This window comes from Phascolarctos cinereus, unplaced genomic scaffold (assembly GCF_003287225.1).
Source record: "Phascolarctos cinereus isolate Bilbo 61053 unplaced genomic scaffold, phaCin_HiC Scaffold_5;HRSCAF=322, whole genome shotgun sequence".
Classification (NCBI taxonomy): domain Eukaryota; kingdom Metazoa; phylum Chordata; class Mammalia; order Diprotodontia; family Phascolarctidae; genus Phascolarctos; species Phascolarctos cinereus.
The window spans coordinates 438,375,502-438,389,355 of record NW_027555958.1 but is presented as its reverse complement, the minus strand read 5'-3'; the positions used below and the strand labels follow the sequence as shown (position 1 = coordinate 438,389,355).

Genomic DNA, 13,854 nt, shown 5'->3' with positions numbered 1-13,854 from the left:
AGGGTTGCCTGGGGTACCAAGAGGTTAAGTAACAAGTCCAGGGTCAAAATGTCCATATGGGTCAACAATTCAACTTCGTGCTTCCTGAATCTGAGGCTGTCTCTATATACCAAACTCCATAGATTTTCTTAATGTACTTAATTAGGAAGAAATTCAAATGGAGGTTCTTCACCCCACTGAGTGTGATGCTTAAAAATACATGGAACCCACTGCCATTCCAAGATCTAAGTAGTCTATAGCCAAAATGCTAGAGGATGAGTACTTATGAGCTAGTCCCTTAAGAAATGTCACAACCAGCATTCAGCAGGGGTGACAACTTCACAAAGATATTTCAACACTATGTATGTTCGCCATGGGCACAAGACAAATGTTATAAATGATCTATCAGGCCATTGTTGTACTGATACTTAAGATGTGATAGCGCTTACATAGGGCACATCGCCTCTATTGAAATGCAAATCCCAAGTATGGAGTCAGCCTGGTTCAAATCCTGGATGTGCTACCTACAACCTGTATCACCTTGGGCAAAGCTTATTGGGCTCTGTATAAAATGAGAGAATTAGATTAGATAATCTCTAACATCCCTTTGAGCGTTAGAAATCTCCAATGTAATAGCCGCATTAGGAATGCATTTTCCCCAACATTTTGTAGATGATAAAATTGTGTAGTAGATGCTCATCCAACTTACTCATCTTATGGCATATTTGTCCTTCTTTGGGGGGGGGCTAACTTGACAATGCTTTCCCCCTAATCCCTTCTGAAATGAGGCATACCCCGTGTAAATTTTGTACATATCCTGCTGCCAATGGTCAAGTCTGATGAGGTCTTGGACAAACACTAAGGAAAAGGTAGTTTACTCTGAATAAAGCAACTGTACAAATAAGTCAAAACGATTATGGGCCAAGAACAATGCCAACTCTTCCACCAGCAATATAGGTGAGACTGAGGGTGCTTCCACTGTCTACCAAAGCCTACTGGGAGAATGTCAGTCGGTGTGAAGGCTATGGAAACAGATATTAAAACAGGACACCAAAGGGTTTTTTCCCTTCCCACTGGTTGTTTATTTTAATAGCATTTGCATCAGGAAATCAACTGAAACACTTCAACAACAGAAAGCTGGCACCGGGTTAAGAACGAGTGATTATCTTTCCAACAGAAGTGACAGAATGGTTTCAAGTTGGAATAGTATTGCACAAACGAATCCATGGTGAGGGAGGGAGCAAGGGGGTGAGAAAGGGAGAGACAGAGAGGGGAGTGGACATCTTACAGCATGGATTGTGAGGAAAAAAGGCACTATTCAGCTGTCTATGTAGTTTTAAAACAAAAGTCACAAAGCACAATCCATGTTTCTCAAAGTTACATTCCACGCTCCCACACCTGACTCTCACCACGAAAGGCAAGGTCCCAAAGAATCCGGGAGACGGCACTGATGCCTAAAGAACAGGTTTGTAATGGATGTGTTAGAAAGGCATCTTGATCAAGAGGACCTGTTTAAAAACAATGCTGTGAATGTCACCAAACTACACAGGCTTTCAGCATGTCAGGTTATCTGTTTGCCCGGCTAGCCCAAGGCCGCATTTCAGCATCTCTCCAAGCCACTGGGTAGTAGTCATAAGCTCCACTTTGAAGGAGCTAAGTTGGCAGTGCATTGGAAACAACAGGCCATTTCAGCAGACTGTGTGAGCTTTACTGTAGCCAGCACCACACACAAAAACCATTTTTAATACCAGGGAAATCAATTAAAAAAAAATTCTAGCTAAGTGCCCCAGCACTACTTACTGCAGAGGCAAACTTTTATAACATAAAGACAGGGACATCTTAACCTCTCAAGGGTGGTGAGCCTCATGAAATGGGCCTATGAGATGCTTCTCACAAGCTGTGGATTGGAGGCCCACAGAGTTTTCATTCTGAAAACTGCAAATGGGAGTCTAGCTGAGTCCTAGAAATTTCATTAACGGAAAGTCTGATTGAAAAGTTCAAGTAACAGGAATCCATCTTAGGAATTACCTGTTTATTTAACTTCTCTCATGTCTAAAGCTGTTTTGCAAAATAGGGGGAGAGAGAGCAACAGGAGAAAATGACTGTCTGTGGAACTAAGTTCTTTCTAATTATGCAAACAATGAGAAAATCATCTGCAATGTAAAAATGTGGTTTGTCATGAAAAAACACTAATAAGCTTAGTAATTTTGTCAATGTCATTTATGTGACAAAAGCAATTATGGATTTCAAATGACAAGATTTAACTGAAAAAAAAAATAGAACTAAAACATATAAAGCTGATCCTTTGAAAATACTCTTTGATTTTTTTCATTAGATTACCAGGAATTCAGAGGCACCCCAAATTCGGCAAATTGTATTACTACATACACAGGTGATATAAAAGTAATTCCTGTGCATTCTTTTATTCTTACTATCAGGTAAAGGGATATTTTACACATTAAAGCTAGGCAAAATCCATATGATCTTCTATTAGAGTTGAAAACAGTCACATAAATTTATTGATGGTTGTCATTTTGGAGCAATTAGAAAATAGAAGTTAAAACAATCTGAACAAAAAGGTATCTTTTCCTCTCCTAGGAAATAAACATATATATGTATATAGACATATATATATATACACACATATACATATAACATATAACATTGTCTTTTAAAATGCAAAATGGTTAATTCACTTTCATATATTAAAAAAAGTATTTCCCTATGGTCAAAAATACTGACAAAGAGCAGAGGCTGGAAAAAACCCACATTTGCCACTTTAAAAAAATACATTATTGTTTCAGCAGTTGAGGGTACTGAATTTATTACAAATCTCGGTCCCCTGCTTTGGAATCATAAGGAAATCTGCAGCATTTGCAGAAATGGGCTGGCTTGGACCATGAGATGTCACTGAGTCCATCTCCCCCAACTCCTGGCAGGACCATGCCTAAGTCACCCCAGACATATGATGCCATAAATGTCACCACTTCAAAAACTGTGTATTAGATCAGGGAAAGGAAAGAACTTACTTGGATGCAACCCACCCATCAAAATTTGTGAAATTGTGGCAGAAACCTTTTGGGTCCATCAGTCATCCTTTAGATAGAAGTCAGGGCCTTTTGAGAGTACATCAACTCTTTGAAGCAGTACTAGTTCATAATGATGCTTCTAATGTCCTCAGGGTGCCATGGTTATATGAAAGAGCTGATTCACCCCTGCAAGTCCTCTGCTTGCCCTCCAGTAACGTGCTGCCCATCTGAAGGCTGTGGGCTAGCATTTATGTAAACTTTATGACAGATCTACCTTAGATCTGTTCCTATTTAGAAATGAAGGTTTTCGGGGGGGGGGTCCGCTATTTTTCTGTCTGCTGCCAAAAGAAACAATTTGTGTGCCACATCTCCTGCCAATAAATAAATGGAAAATGAGGCCAGTCAAAAAACACAATGTACACAGCAATGACTTCTCAGTGTTCTGATGTGATTACATTTTTTAAGTGTTTCTTTTTAATATCCCTACCCCTCCTGCATTTTTCTTTCAAATGTCTTTGTAAGTTTTGTCCTGATCATAGTACCCTTTTCTGACAGGTAAAAATACTCTTTGGGGCAACATTCAAAAATGCTTTCATATGGCGGAGTGAGGCATTCCTTAGCCGTGTTTACTTAAAACATTTTATCAGAAGGCTCCTTTTCCAAGACGGGGAGAGAGTAAATGGGGAACAGGGAAGTCAAACTCAGCAATACATATTTTAGAAACGGTAAATAGAAAAATATGCATTGATGATGACTGTACAACAAAACCGGGAAATCGTTCACATTCTGGATGACAAAATGTGTTTCATTCCCCCCTCCTCTTCCACAATCAGCTAACCGTGTTTCTTTTAACCTGGGCCCCTCCTGAATCCACACAGCTGTTTGTGAATCTTCACACGTTTAAAAGTCCGCCAGGCGATTTCACATTTCAGTAGCTGCCGAAACATGAAGTGCAGGACAATGAGAGAGGAATTCCGTCCCACACGACTCAGGATCAAGTTCAGTATATTTCTTCCGAATGGCTTGCAGGTGGAATCTTCTCCCTCTTCCCCCCCATAATGGAGGATGAATGGTGAAATATTGCATGTTATGAATGTTTTTTTTTTAAAACAACTTTTATAATGACTTACGGTTCCATAGTGTTTTTTACAAGCTCCAAAGCGCTCTCGCCGATTCGGCTGGATGCTCATGACAGGCCTATGAGGTAAGGAGGGAAGGGATCATCGTCCACATTTTATGGATGAGAAAATGGAGGCCCATGGAGTTTGAGTGACTTGCCTATGGTCACACAGGATTTTTGAAGCCAGGACCATAACCCATGTCTTTTGACTCTTGAGTCCAGGGCTCTTTCCACTATGACCTTCTACTTCCACCTGGCCTGCCTAGTGCTTTCTGTATTAATATTCAAAATTGTTGAAGTGCATTTCAGTCATGTCCAACAGTTAGTTGACCAGAATGAGGAACAGAACAGCAGATGGGATGATTTCACTTGACATAACAAAATTGGTGCAAAACCACTTTCAACTAGTTACTCATAGCCTTTTGGTCCAAATACATACAATATGCAATATTTACAGCATTTCACTGCTTTGTAAATGCAATGCTTTAAAACACATTAAAAAGCACCTTAGTAAAAATATTCTACAGGTAAAAGTATAGAAGTAGTAGGAAAATCCCAACCACACCACAGCTCACCGATGGAGTTATAATATGGAACTGCCACTATATCCATTACAAATCATTTTGGGAGGAATAGATAATGAAGTTGCTTTTAACATCAATGTGTAAGTCTGAACTAAAACAACATCCTTCTCTGATGAGTTTTCCCAACCGCAGTTGGTAAGGAGATGGGGCGAGGGGTAAGAAATACTGCTTTGATTCTCTATCTGTTTACATTATTGGGTTTAATTCCTTCTTAACACTCACAATTGGATATTCTCTTTTTATTAAAACCTATATAAATATGGGCAAATCCAACAGTAGCAGCCACATTTCTCAGCAAACATTATTGGACAGTCTAAGTTGACGGTATTCACAATAACAAAGTATGAGCGGCCAACCAGTCGTTAACACTATTCATTAAAGACCATATAGCCTAAATCTCCATGGGAAGGTGAGGGAGATAGATGGTTTCCTCTATACAGATGTCTTGGGCAAAGACAACCGCTCTGAGAATCAAAAGCAGAGTAGAGGATACTTTTCTGAAATCTTACCATCAACTAGAACTCTGCTGTGTGTTAATTTTGGTAAACAAATGTGTAGTTTTCTTTAGACAGGAGGTTATTAGCCCAACCCAAAGGCTGGGCTGAAGAAAAGTTCTGAAGCTGAAGCTTCTTGGAAGGCTGGTATCTCCAGTCGTTGTCCATTTGCTTGTTCGATGTCCTTTCACAGCCCAAATCTCAGCTCAACGGTAAATCATCTCACAGGCTTGCCAACAATCTGGATTTGGGAGCTGAGAACCAAGGAGGAGACGTGGTCAAGCTTCCAGTCCATGGATCTGCTAGGAACGTGGTGTACTTAGTTCGATTTGGGGTAGATCTTTTCATAGAAAAAGTTCTGTGAAAGGATATACAAGTCCCCGTCTTTTTCCCGAACAGCATGGGCTCGGATGAACTGGAATTGTTCCAGGGCAAATTCATAGAACTCATTTTCCATTTTCCAGATGTCAGACTGCTGCAACTTTGCAATGGTTTGTTTGGTAGGGAGCTTCTTCTCTGTGGTTTTCCTAAGATGAGATTTCTTTCCTACTTGCAAAAGCAAACAAATTTTTTTTTAAAATTAACTTATTTTTCCAAGAGAAAATAGGTCTCCCCTTCCCCCGCCCTCTGCCTCGAATCCACTTCCCCCTCACTTCTTCCTCCTAAAATCCCTAATTTCCTTCAAGTTCAACCCAAGTACCACCTCTTACACGAAGCTGTTTGATCTCCTTCTCCCCCAAATTACTCTATATTTATTTTTTGTTTGTGTGTCTGTATGCATGTATATAAAATATACATGCTATCTCTGACAGAGTCTAAGCTCCATGAAGGTAGTGACTATTTTATTTTTGTCTTGGTATCTGCAGTGCCTGGTAAAGTGCTTTGTATAGAACAGGTACTCAGTAAATGTTTATTAATTGATTGAAAAGACACAAAATGTCCTTATCCTTGGAGATGAAGAAATACTTTAAGAAGACAGAACAGATAACTAAAGGGCCTGGGATCACAGGTTTATTGCTGGAACAACTAATTAATTAATGTCACACAGTGCAGAAAGAATCAAGAAAAGGTACTTCTTGTATACCAGGGGCCTACAATCCCTTAGTGATTTTTGCCTGAGCCAGACAGGGTGCATGGAGCCTTTTAAGCCACTCCACATGGTAACGTTGATAGGCTTGAAACGAGAAAATTTCTGCTATAAAAATAGAGGCATGAAAGAGGAGAAAAATAAATGGAATACTCGGGTATACAACAGGTATCATTTCTTGATTCTTTCTGCACTGTGTGACATAGCTCTTTGTTTTCAGCCCTCTCTTGTATTGCCTTGGAATCCAGTTATCTGTGTCGTGCTTTGTCCTCCTACAGAACTGCACCCTCTAGGAGGGGATGGACAGTCTCTCCCTCAAGCATGGCGATCTGTATGCAGAAACACTTAAAAAATACTTGTTGAGTCAATCAAGTGGAATAGTGATGGTTTCAGCTTAACATTTGAGAATCTTCATCACTACAAGTAAAATGAAATGTGAGGAAGACTTTTTTTTTTAATAACCACTGAAATACCTGTCCGATAGAGTTCTGTGGCCCCCCTGAAGAAACGGGGCAGAGCTGCCTCCAGTAGCATGATAAAGTCTTCAAGCTCTTCAGTGACTCCCACTAAAAAGTATTCATTAATCAGGTTATATTTGGCTTGATCCATGGCCCATCTGCTTCCCACATTCCTAAAACCAGAGAAAGGGAATTAGTGCATACTTGCGAAACCAGCCTGGTACTTCTGATACCCTGACATAGTAAGCCATGAAGAAGAGAACCCTTGATATCATTAGCAGCATTGCAGAAGAAAATTCATTTCAAGGAACACTTGTATTTAATTCCTCTTACCTAACTTTCCCATCTTCCCATTCTGTCTCACCTGTGTCAATACTAAACCAGATGTCCAGGAAAACTTTTTTTTTTTTTGCTTTTTTGGTGAGGCAATTTGGGTTAAGTGACTTGCCCAGAGTCACACACCTAGTGAGTATCACGTGTCTGAGGCTGGATTTGAACTCAGGTCCCCCTGACTCCAGGGCTCGTACTCTACCCAATGCGCCACCTAGCTGCTCCAAAAACCCACCTTTCTTTTTTTTTGTGTGAGGCAATTGGGGTTAAGTGACTTGCCCAGCAGGAAAGAACTCTTTAAGAATATTCCCCCAAACTTGTGGATAGTAAGTAGGAGATCAGTCAATAATGTTTAGGAATTTGTGTTTCTTGCTTAAAATAATTCAATTTCTAAGATCAGTTTTTCTATGGTTAAAAAAGAAAGAGATGTGTGCCCATATAACTCAGAGTCACTGACTCTTTCAACACTTGCCAAGTGACCACCAGTAGAGGGGGGCTGGGATAAAGGGATAGATGGTTTGGCCCAAAGACCACAGATGAGGAGCGGTGTTCCTGCCATTAATTGGCCCTGGGGTCTCAGGAGAGTTGGCCTGATGCTTTATCTGTAAAGGAGGAGAGCTTTCTTCCAGCTCTAATACTCATGACTGAAAGCTACTACAGAACTCTGGCCTAGTTTTATTTGATCAGGCCAAGTGTATGAATAGCCCACATTCTTCTAGGAAAACAGATAAAATCGGGAAGGTCTTACTCCCCACACCGTAACTGTACTTTTTTTTTTAATTATGATTCCTCTGTGCAGAATGCAGTGGATGACTTTAATTAGCAAAGCACATTTAATAGCATCTCACAGAGGACTGAGAGAAGCAGAGAGGGTTTTAACCAGAACTTCTGGCTTTTGTGATTTTAATTCTAAGTGGTTCTAAGAAAGATATTAGCTATGAATGTGTTACTATGGCTTCTTTTGTGTCCCATAACAATGAATCTCCAAATCTCAAATTCTAGCACACACAGTCTTTATTAGACACACTTATCTTGGGGAATCTCCGTGTCCTTTTATTAGCCTCCTAAACCGCCACGAACAATCATGATTTTTGTTAGTCACAAATACTTTAACAGGAAAACCATGCAACAGGCACGCTGGGGTTGGTGACAGGAAGACAATTCAAATTTCACCTCTGACACTTAGCTGTGTGACCACATGCAACAATGATACTAACTAACATTTACGTAGTGCCTACGATGTGCTACAGAACTGTTACTCATCATGATTAACATTGTCACTGCTGTGACTTTACAAGGGCTGGAACGTTGAGCCTTTGGAGGGTAAATACTGACTGGCCTCTAACCAGAGCACAGCTGGCCTGGTGCAAACACACATACAAATACATTCAAGCCAAGCTGCTTGGGGGGGGGGGTACCGCAAAGCTCCTTTCAAGGGAAACGCCTTTAAAAGGCTGCTAAAAACAATCTATTACTCAGCCCCTTGCTTTCCTTCTCTTTCTGGGCTTCCCCTGGTTTCCCCATATCTGTAGCATATTCAGATCTGTTCAGTGAGGATTTCTGAGAGCACGACACTGGTCGGCCGCTCACTGAAGCTAACGCGATCTTCATACCAGCATTCCGAGCTGTGGCCACAGAAGAATGGGATTTGGAGCCAGAGTTTTTCTGGAGCGCAGTCTGAGCCTCCCTCGGCCACACATTCGTCAAACGTCTGGAACAAAGCAAAGAAGCACCAATGAACCACAAATGGGAGGCCGGCCTGTCGAATATCTTAATGTGACTCGCTACAGAATGAATTTGGGGGGCAGAAGGAGGGACGAGGGAGGTAAGAAGGAAAAGCAAAGACCAACAAATACACACATGGCAAGGGACTAACTATCGCGAAAAAATGTCTTAGTAACAATTAGCCCTTGGAATTAAGGAACCTAGTGATACTATTTTGTATTTTCTAAGCTGTGACTTAGAAAGACAGCTGAAAACAAAGTTGCTGATGCATATCCATTTTCAAGAAGACAGTATGGGATTATACTTCAGTCTCTTTATTTGTAAAAGTAGATTCAGACTAGATTGATCTCTAAACTCTTCTCAAGCTTGAAATGCCATGCTTCTATGAACTCCACGTCTTTGCTTATGTGGTTCCAAAGGACTGACACGTTCTCATCCAATCAACCCTGCCCAGACTTCATTTGTTGAAATTCTATTGATTAAGACTCAATCAAATGCTGCCCCCTCAGAGAAGCTTTCTTTTCATGTCTTCAGTTGAAAATGGTTGTCTATTCCTCAGACCTCCTACAGATTTTTCAACGAATGACTATTTGACAAACAGAAAGCACTAGGTCTCAAGTTATTTTTTGGTTCCTTCCTCCAGATGTGACTAGTCTTTTCTTTCAGATGTTGTCCAAAGACACCTGTTCTTGGGCAGAATACAATGGAGCGTGTATCACTTTTCTACAGCATCCTTAGCCACACTTTTTAGTGCTGATTGTGCTTATTCTCACACCTCTGGATGCATGGGTCCTGGAGGTGTGTGGGGGGGAGGGGATGCACCGGGATGCCTTCTTGCAGCTCCCCAATGCCCCTCCGAACCTCTTCCTTTGTTGTCATCACTCAGTAACATCTCCTCCTTAAGAGTTTTGCTGCATTCAAACTGATCACTCAGTCCAAATCCTAATGGCAGTTACCTATGGAACCCCAACTCATTCTCCTTCCTTTCTCAAGGAGTTCAGTAGCTGGCTCCCAGCCTTCCTATCTGGCCCAACCCCCGCCCTTAGAATTTGTGGACTTTACCATACTGTTGATGTCTCCTCAGCTCCCATGACCTACTCTTCCATTCGACATTAGCCACACACTGGGAGGATCACACCTTTATCTCACCATTAGTGACAAATGTTCTACTTTAACAATCAAAACCATCAAAGCCTCTTAATCAGATTATTTCATCTCTCCTTAAGCCATAACCCCTCATCAGTCTATTCTTTGCTCTCACTAGGACATCCAATCAACCAACAAGTATTTTGTTTGTTGCTGCTATGTGCCACACACCATGCTAGGTGCCGAAGACGAGTATTCCTTCTCAGATTCGCCCTTTCTTTCATACTCCCCCAAGCGATCATCTTTACTCTCACCTCACCTTCTCTGCCTGTCTCTGTCCTAGGCCTTCTTCTTCTATCATCTCTTTACACTCTTGCAGTCATAGATGTCACCAGCGCTCTCACATTTTTATTCATTTCTCCTGAGCTCTAGTTATGTATTCACAATTCCCTGCTGAATGTTTCAAGGTGGATGGATGTTCCACAGATATCTTAAATTCTGTACATCCCAAGCTGAATGCATTATCTTTCCTTCAAAACCCACCCCCTTCTAAACATCCCTATCTCTGTCAAGAGTATTGCTATTCTTGGCATTACCTTTGAGTACGCACTCTTCTTCATTCCACACACCAACCAGCTGCCGAGTCATGTCATTTATAAATTCCTCCAATCCATCCTTCTCTCTCTATTCAAAGGCCACAAACCTAGCTCAGACCCTTGTCATCTCTCACCTGAGCAACTGCAACATCTTCCTAATGGTTTCCCTACCTCTGATCTCTTTGCTTTTTTAAAAAAATTTAAACAATTTATTTATTAATTTTCAGTTTTCAACATTCACTCCCATAAGATTTTGAGTTTTAAATTTTCTCCCCCTCCTTCTCCTCCCTACTCCTCAAGGCAAGCATGCAGTCTGAAATAGGAGATACCTAACATTCATATTAAGCATATTTTTCCCATTAGTCATGATTGAAGAAGTAGAACCAGTGGGAGGAACCATGAGAAAGAAGAACCAAAACGAAACAACAAAAGAAAAGGACAGCAGATAGCATGCTTCCACCTGCATTCAGACGCCATAGTTCTTTCTCTGGATGCGGACAGCATTTTCCATCACGACACTTTTGGAGTTGTCTTAGATCCTTCTATTGCTGGGAAGAGCTAAGTCTATCAAAGTTAGTCATCACACAGTGTGGCTGTTACTGTGTACAGTGTTCTCTTGGTTCTGCTCTCTTCTCTCAGCATCAGTTCATACAAGTCTTTCCAGGTTTTTCTGAAGTCCACTTGCTCCTCATTTCTTATAGCACAGTAGTATTCCATTACATTCATATACTACAACTTGTTCAGCCATGCCCCAATTGACGGGCATCCCCTCAATTTCCAATTCTTGGACACTACAAAAAGAGCTGCTATAAATACTTTTGTACATGTGGGTTGATCTCTTTTCTTTCTAATATACAGTCCACTCTTCTGGTCTGATTATATCACTCCTTTATTCAACAAACTCAAGAGGCTATAACTTTGAGGTTCAAATAAAAACACCCTTTGTAAAGTCCTTCACAACCTAGCTCCAACAGAATTCACCAACCTTATTAGACTTTCCCCATACTCCACAGTCCATCCTAGCTGGCCTTCTTCCTGCTTTTGCTCACATGTGTCATTGCAACCCTGTCTTTTTCGCCTCTGCACTGACTGCCCCTCATGCATGGAACAGAGTTCTCCCTAACCTCCATCTCTTGGAATCTCTAGTTTCCTTCTAGTTCCTTCAAATACCATCTTCTGCATGAAGCTTTTCTTGATTCTCCAAATACTAATACCCTCCCCAAAATGCATCTTATGCATATTATTTATATGCTTAATTATACAGATGCTCTCTTCCTGATAAACTGTAAGTTCTGTTTTATTTTTGTTTTTGTACCTTCAGTGCCTAGCAAATAGTAGGCATACTTAATACATGAGGACTGATTAACTGTGCTGAACAATACCATTTTTTTCTTGGATGCCTTCATCACTCAGCTTACCTTTACCAGTAATTAGTAACAGAAAGGTCTCTCCATGAGTGACGGCTTGGTGGTACCATATCCATCCAAACGGGTCCCTCCTCATTGGTTCCCCTCTTTTGTTAACAGTATCATCATATTAGTATGCCATTGCTACCGCTCTGGTTCAAGTTCTTATTACTGCATGCTTGGAATACTGGAACTGCCTCTTAATTCCTTTCATCCTTTCTCCACACTGTAACCAGATTCATCTTACTAAAATAAGGCTTTTACAATATCACTCCCCCCGAAAAACTTTCAAAGACTTGTATTCATAGCTTTAGATAAACCTAGGTTTCTAAGACATCCACAATTGGCTTCCAACACATTTTTCCAATCCTATTCCTACAAACACTTCCCACTCTAGAAAGACTGGTCTGCTTAATAGCTCCCCAAACATGCAGTGGCTATTATATTCTCTGTACCTCTGCTCACAGCATCCTCTCGTCTCTAGCCAACTACTACCTGTGAAGGGCGACAAAGGTTGCACTGTCCTACCAGGGAGCCCTCCCTCTCCCCAGTTTACCCTGCAGGGACCTCCCTTCTTTGCCCCTCCCCTCCAAATATTTATTATCTTTTATTATACGGCCTCCTGAAGTTCTAGTATCATTGTCACTGATTGTTATTTAAGCTGCGGACATAGTAAAAGCAAAATAAATATTTGTTGAATGGATCAGTGAATCTGGATAAATATACAACCACTGACAAGTGTAAAATAAGGGTCTTTTCATGAGCAGTGATTATGGTTCTTTAGGGTATGTTTAAGATCTAATACTGTATGAATCTGTAAACTGAAAGAATAACTCAAAACACAGAGGGATGAAATAATATTACCTCCTTAAGAATTTTAATAATACCCCTTTTGAAACTGTCCCAAATTCTCTAAGTCTATATAAAAAGTAAAGAAATCTTAGCTTTTTTTTTTTTAAAGAGGAAACAAACATTTTCATTAGAATCTGATTTATGTATTCTGTCAGCTGGGTCTGACTTTGGCAGCAGGCCCTTTAGAAAGGGGTTTTATGATCCTCTATGTTGAGTCGTGTCTGATAAAATAAAAAACATATCTATCCATCTACATACCATGTTCCAATTTCCATGAAGTCTTTGGCCCACTGAACTGAGAAGTTGATAAACTTGAAGGTTTTTTATTCCAGGCCTATCCAATTTCAACTAGTCTCTAGATTATCCCATTTGCCTCTGAAGCTCAGAAGATGGGCTCTGCTTCCTTTATCTGATTGGAGTCATGTAGAATGTAATAAATAATAAAAAGCGATGGCAGGGGAACTCATCATCTCTACGGCCTTCATTTTTTTGATTGATTCGAAGAAATTAAAAAGATTTCCTCCCAGTATAGGAAGGTAAACTATTAAAAGAGGCAAAAGCAATGAAGCTTTATGCCAAAGTTTTTATACTGTTAATTAAGATAATTTTGGAAATTAAAATATTTTCCGCTGGTGTCAAAGATGTCATCTACTGATGACTGGAAAAGTACAAATGATGGTTATTTGATTCACACTTTTAAAATAACCTATTTTCATGCTACTGAAAAGAGCAGATAAATAAAAACATGAAAATAATTTCCCAAATGATTTTTTGACCAATAGTTTTAAACCTTTGAACCTACTAAATGTTAATTATCTAAAACAGGGCAAAATGAGTTGATTTGTTTGGCTTTTATTTTTTTTCTTGGTTCCTTATCATCTCTGTGGGGAAGGGTCCTTCCTAACTTCCCTAGGAAATGTACAAAAGCTTTCCCTGACCCCCCATTGTTAAGGCTCCTATAATCTTGCATTTGTGTACCTGAATACATGTTCCATTATTCACATCCCCCATAGCACAGAAGTTCTCTGAGGACAGGAGCTGGGCATTTTTTGTTTTTGTTTTTGTGTGCTCAGTAACCAGTACAATGTCTTGCACACAAATGGATGCT

General features: G+C 40.3%; 1 protein-coding gene across 2 annotated transcripts in view; it reads right to left on the bottom strand.

Moving 5' to 3' along the window:
- Positions 1 to 838: 838 nt before the first annotated feature.
- HS2ST1 (heparan sulfate 2-O-sulfotransferase 1) overlaps positions 839 to 13,854 on the bottom strand; it is a 224,437-nt gene continuing 211,421 nt past the window's right edge. The window contains exons 5-7 of one of the 2 annotated variants that reach the window (XM_020988756.2): positions 8,695 to 8,792; positions 6,767 to 6,924; positions 839 to 5,755 (exon numbers count right to left, since the gene is read on the bottom strand). In XM_020988756.2, coding sequence (XP_020844415.1) covers positions 5,526 to 5,755; positions 6,767 to 6,924; positions 8,695 to 8,792 — 486 coding nt within the window. In that variant the 3' untranslated portion in view covers positions 839 to 5,525. The remainder of the gene's footprint in view (positions 5,756 to 6,766; positions 6,925 to 8,694; positions 8,793 to 13,854) is intronic. The other variant, XM_020988757.2, reaches the window with a different exon arrangement.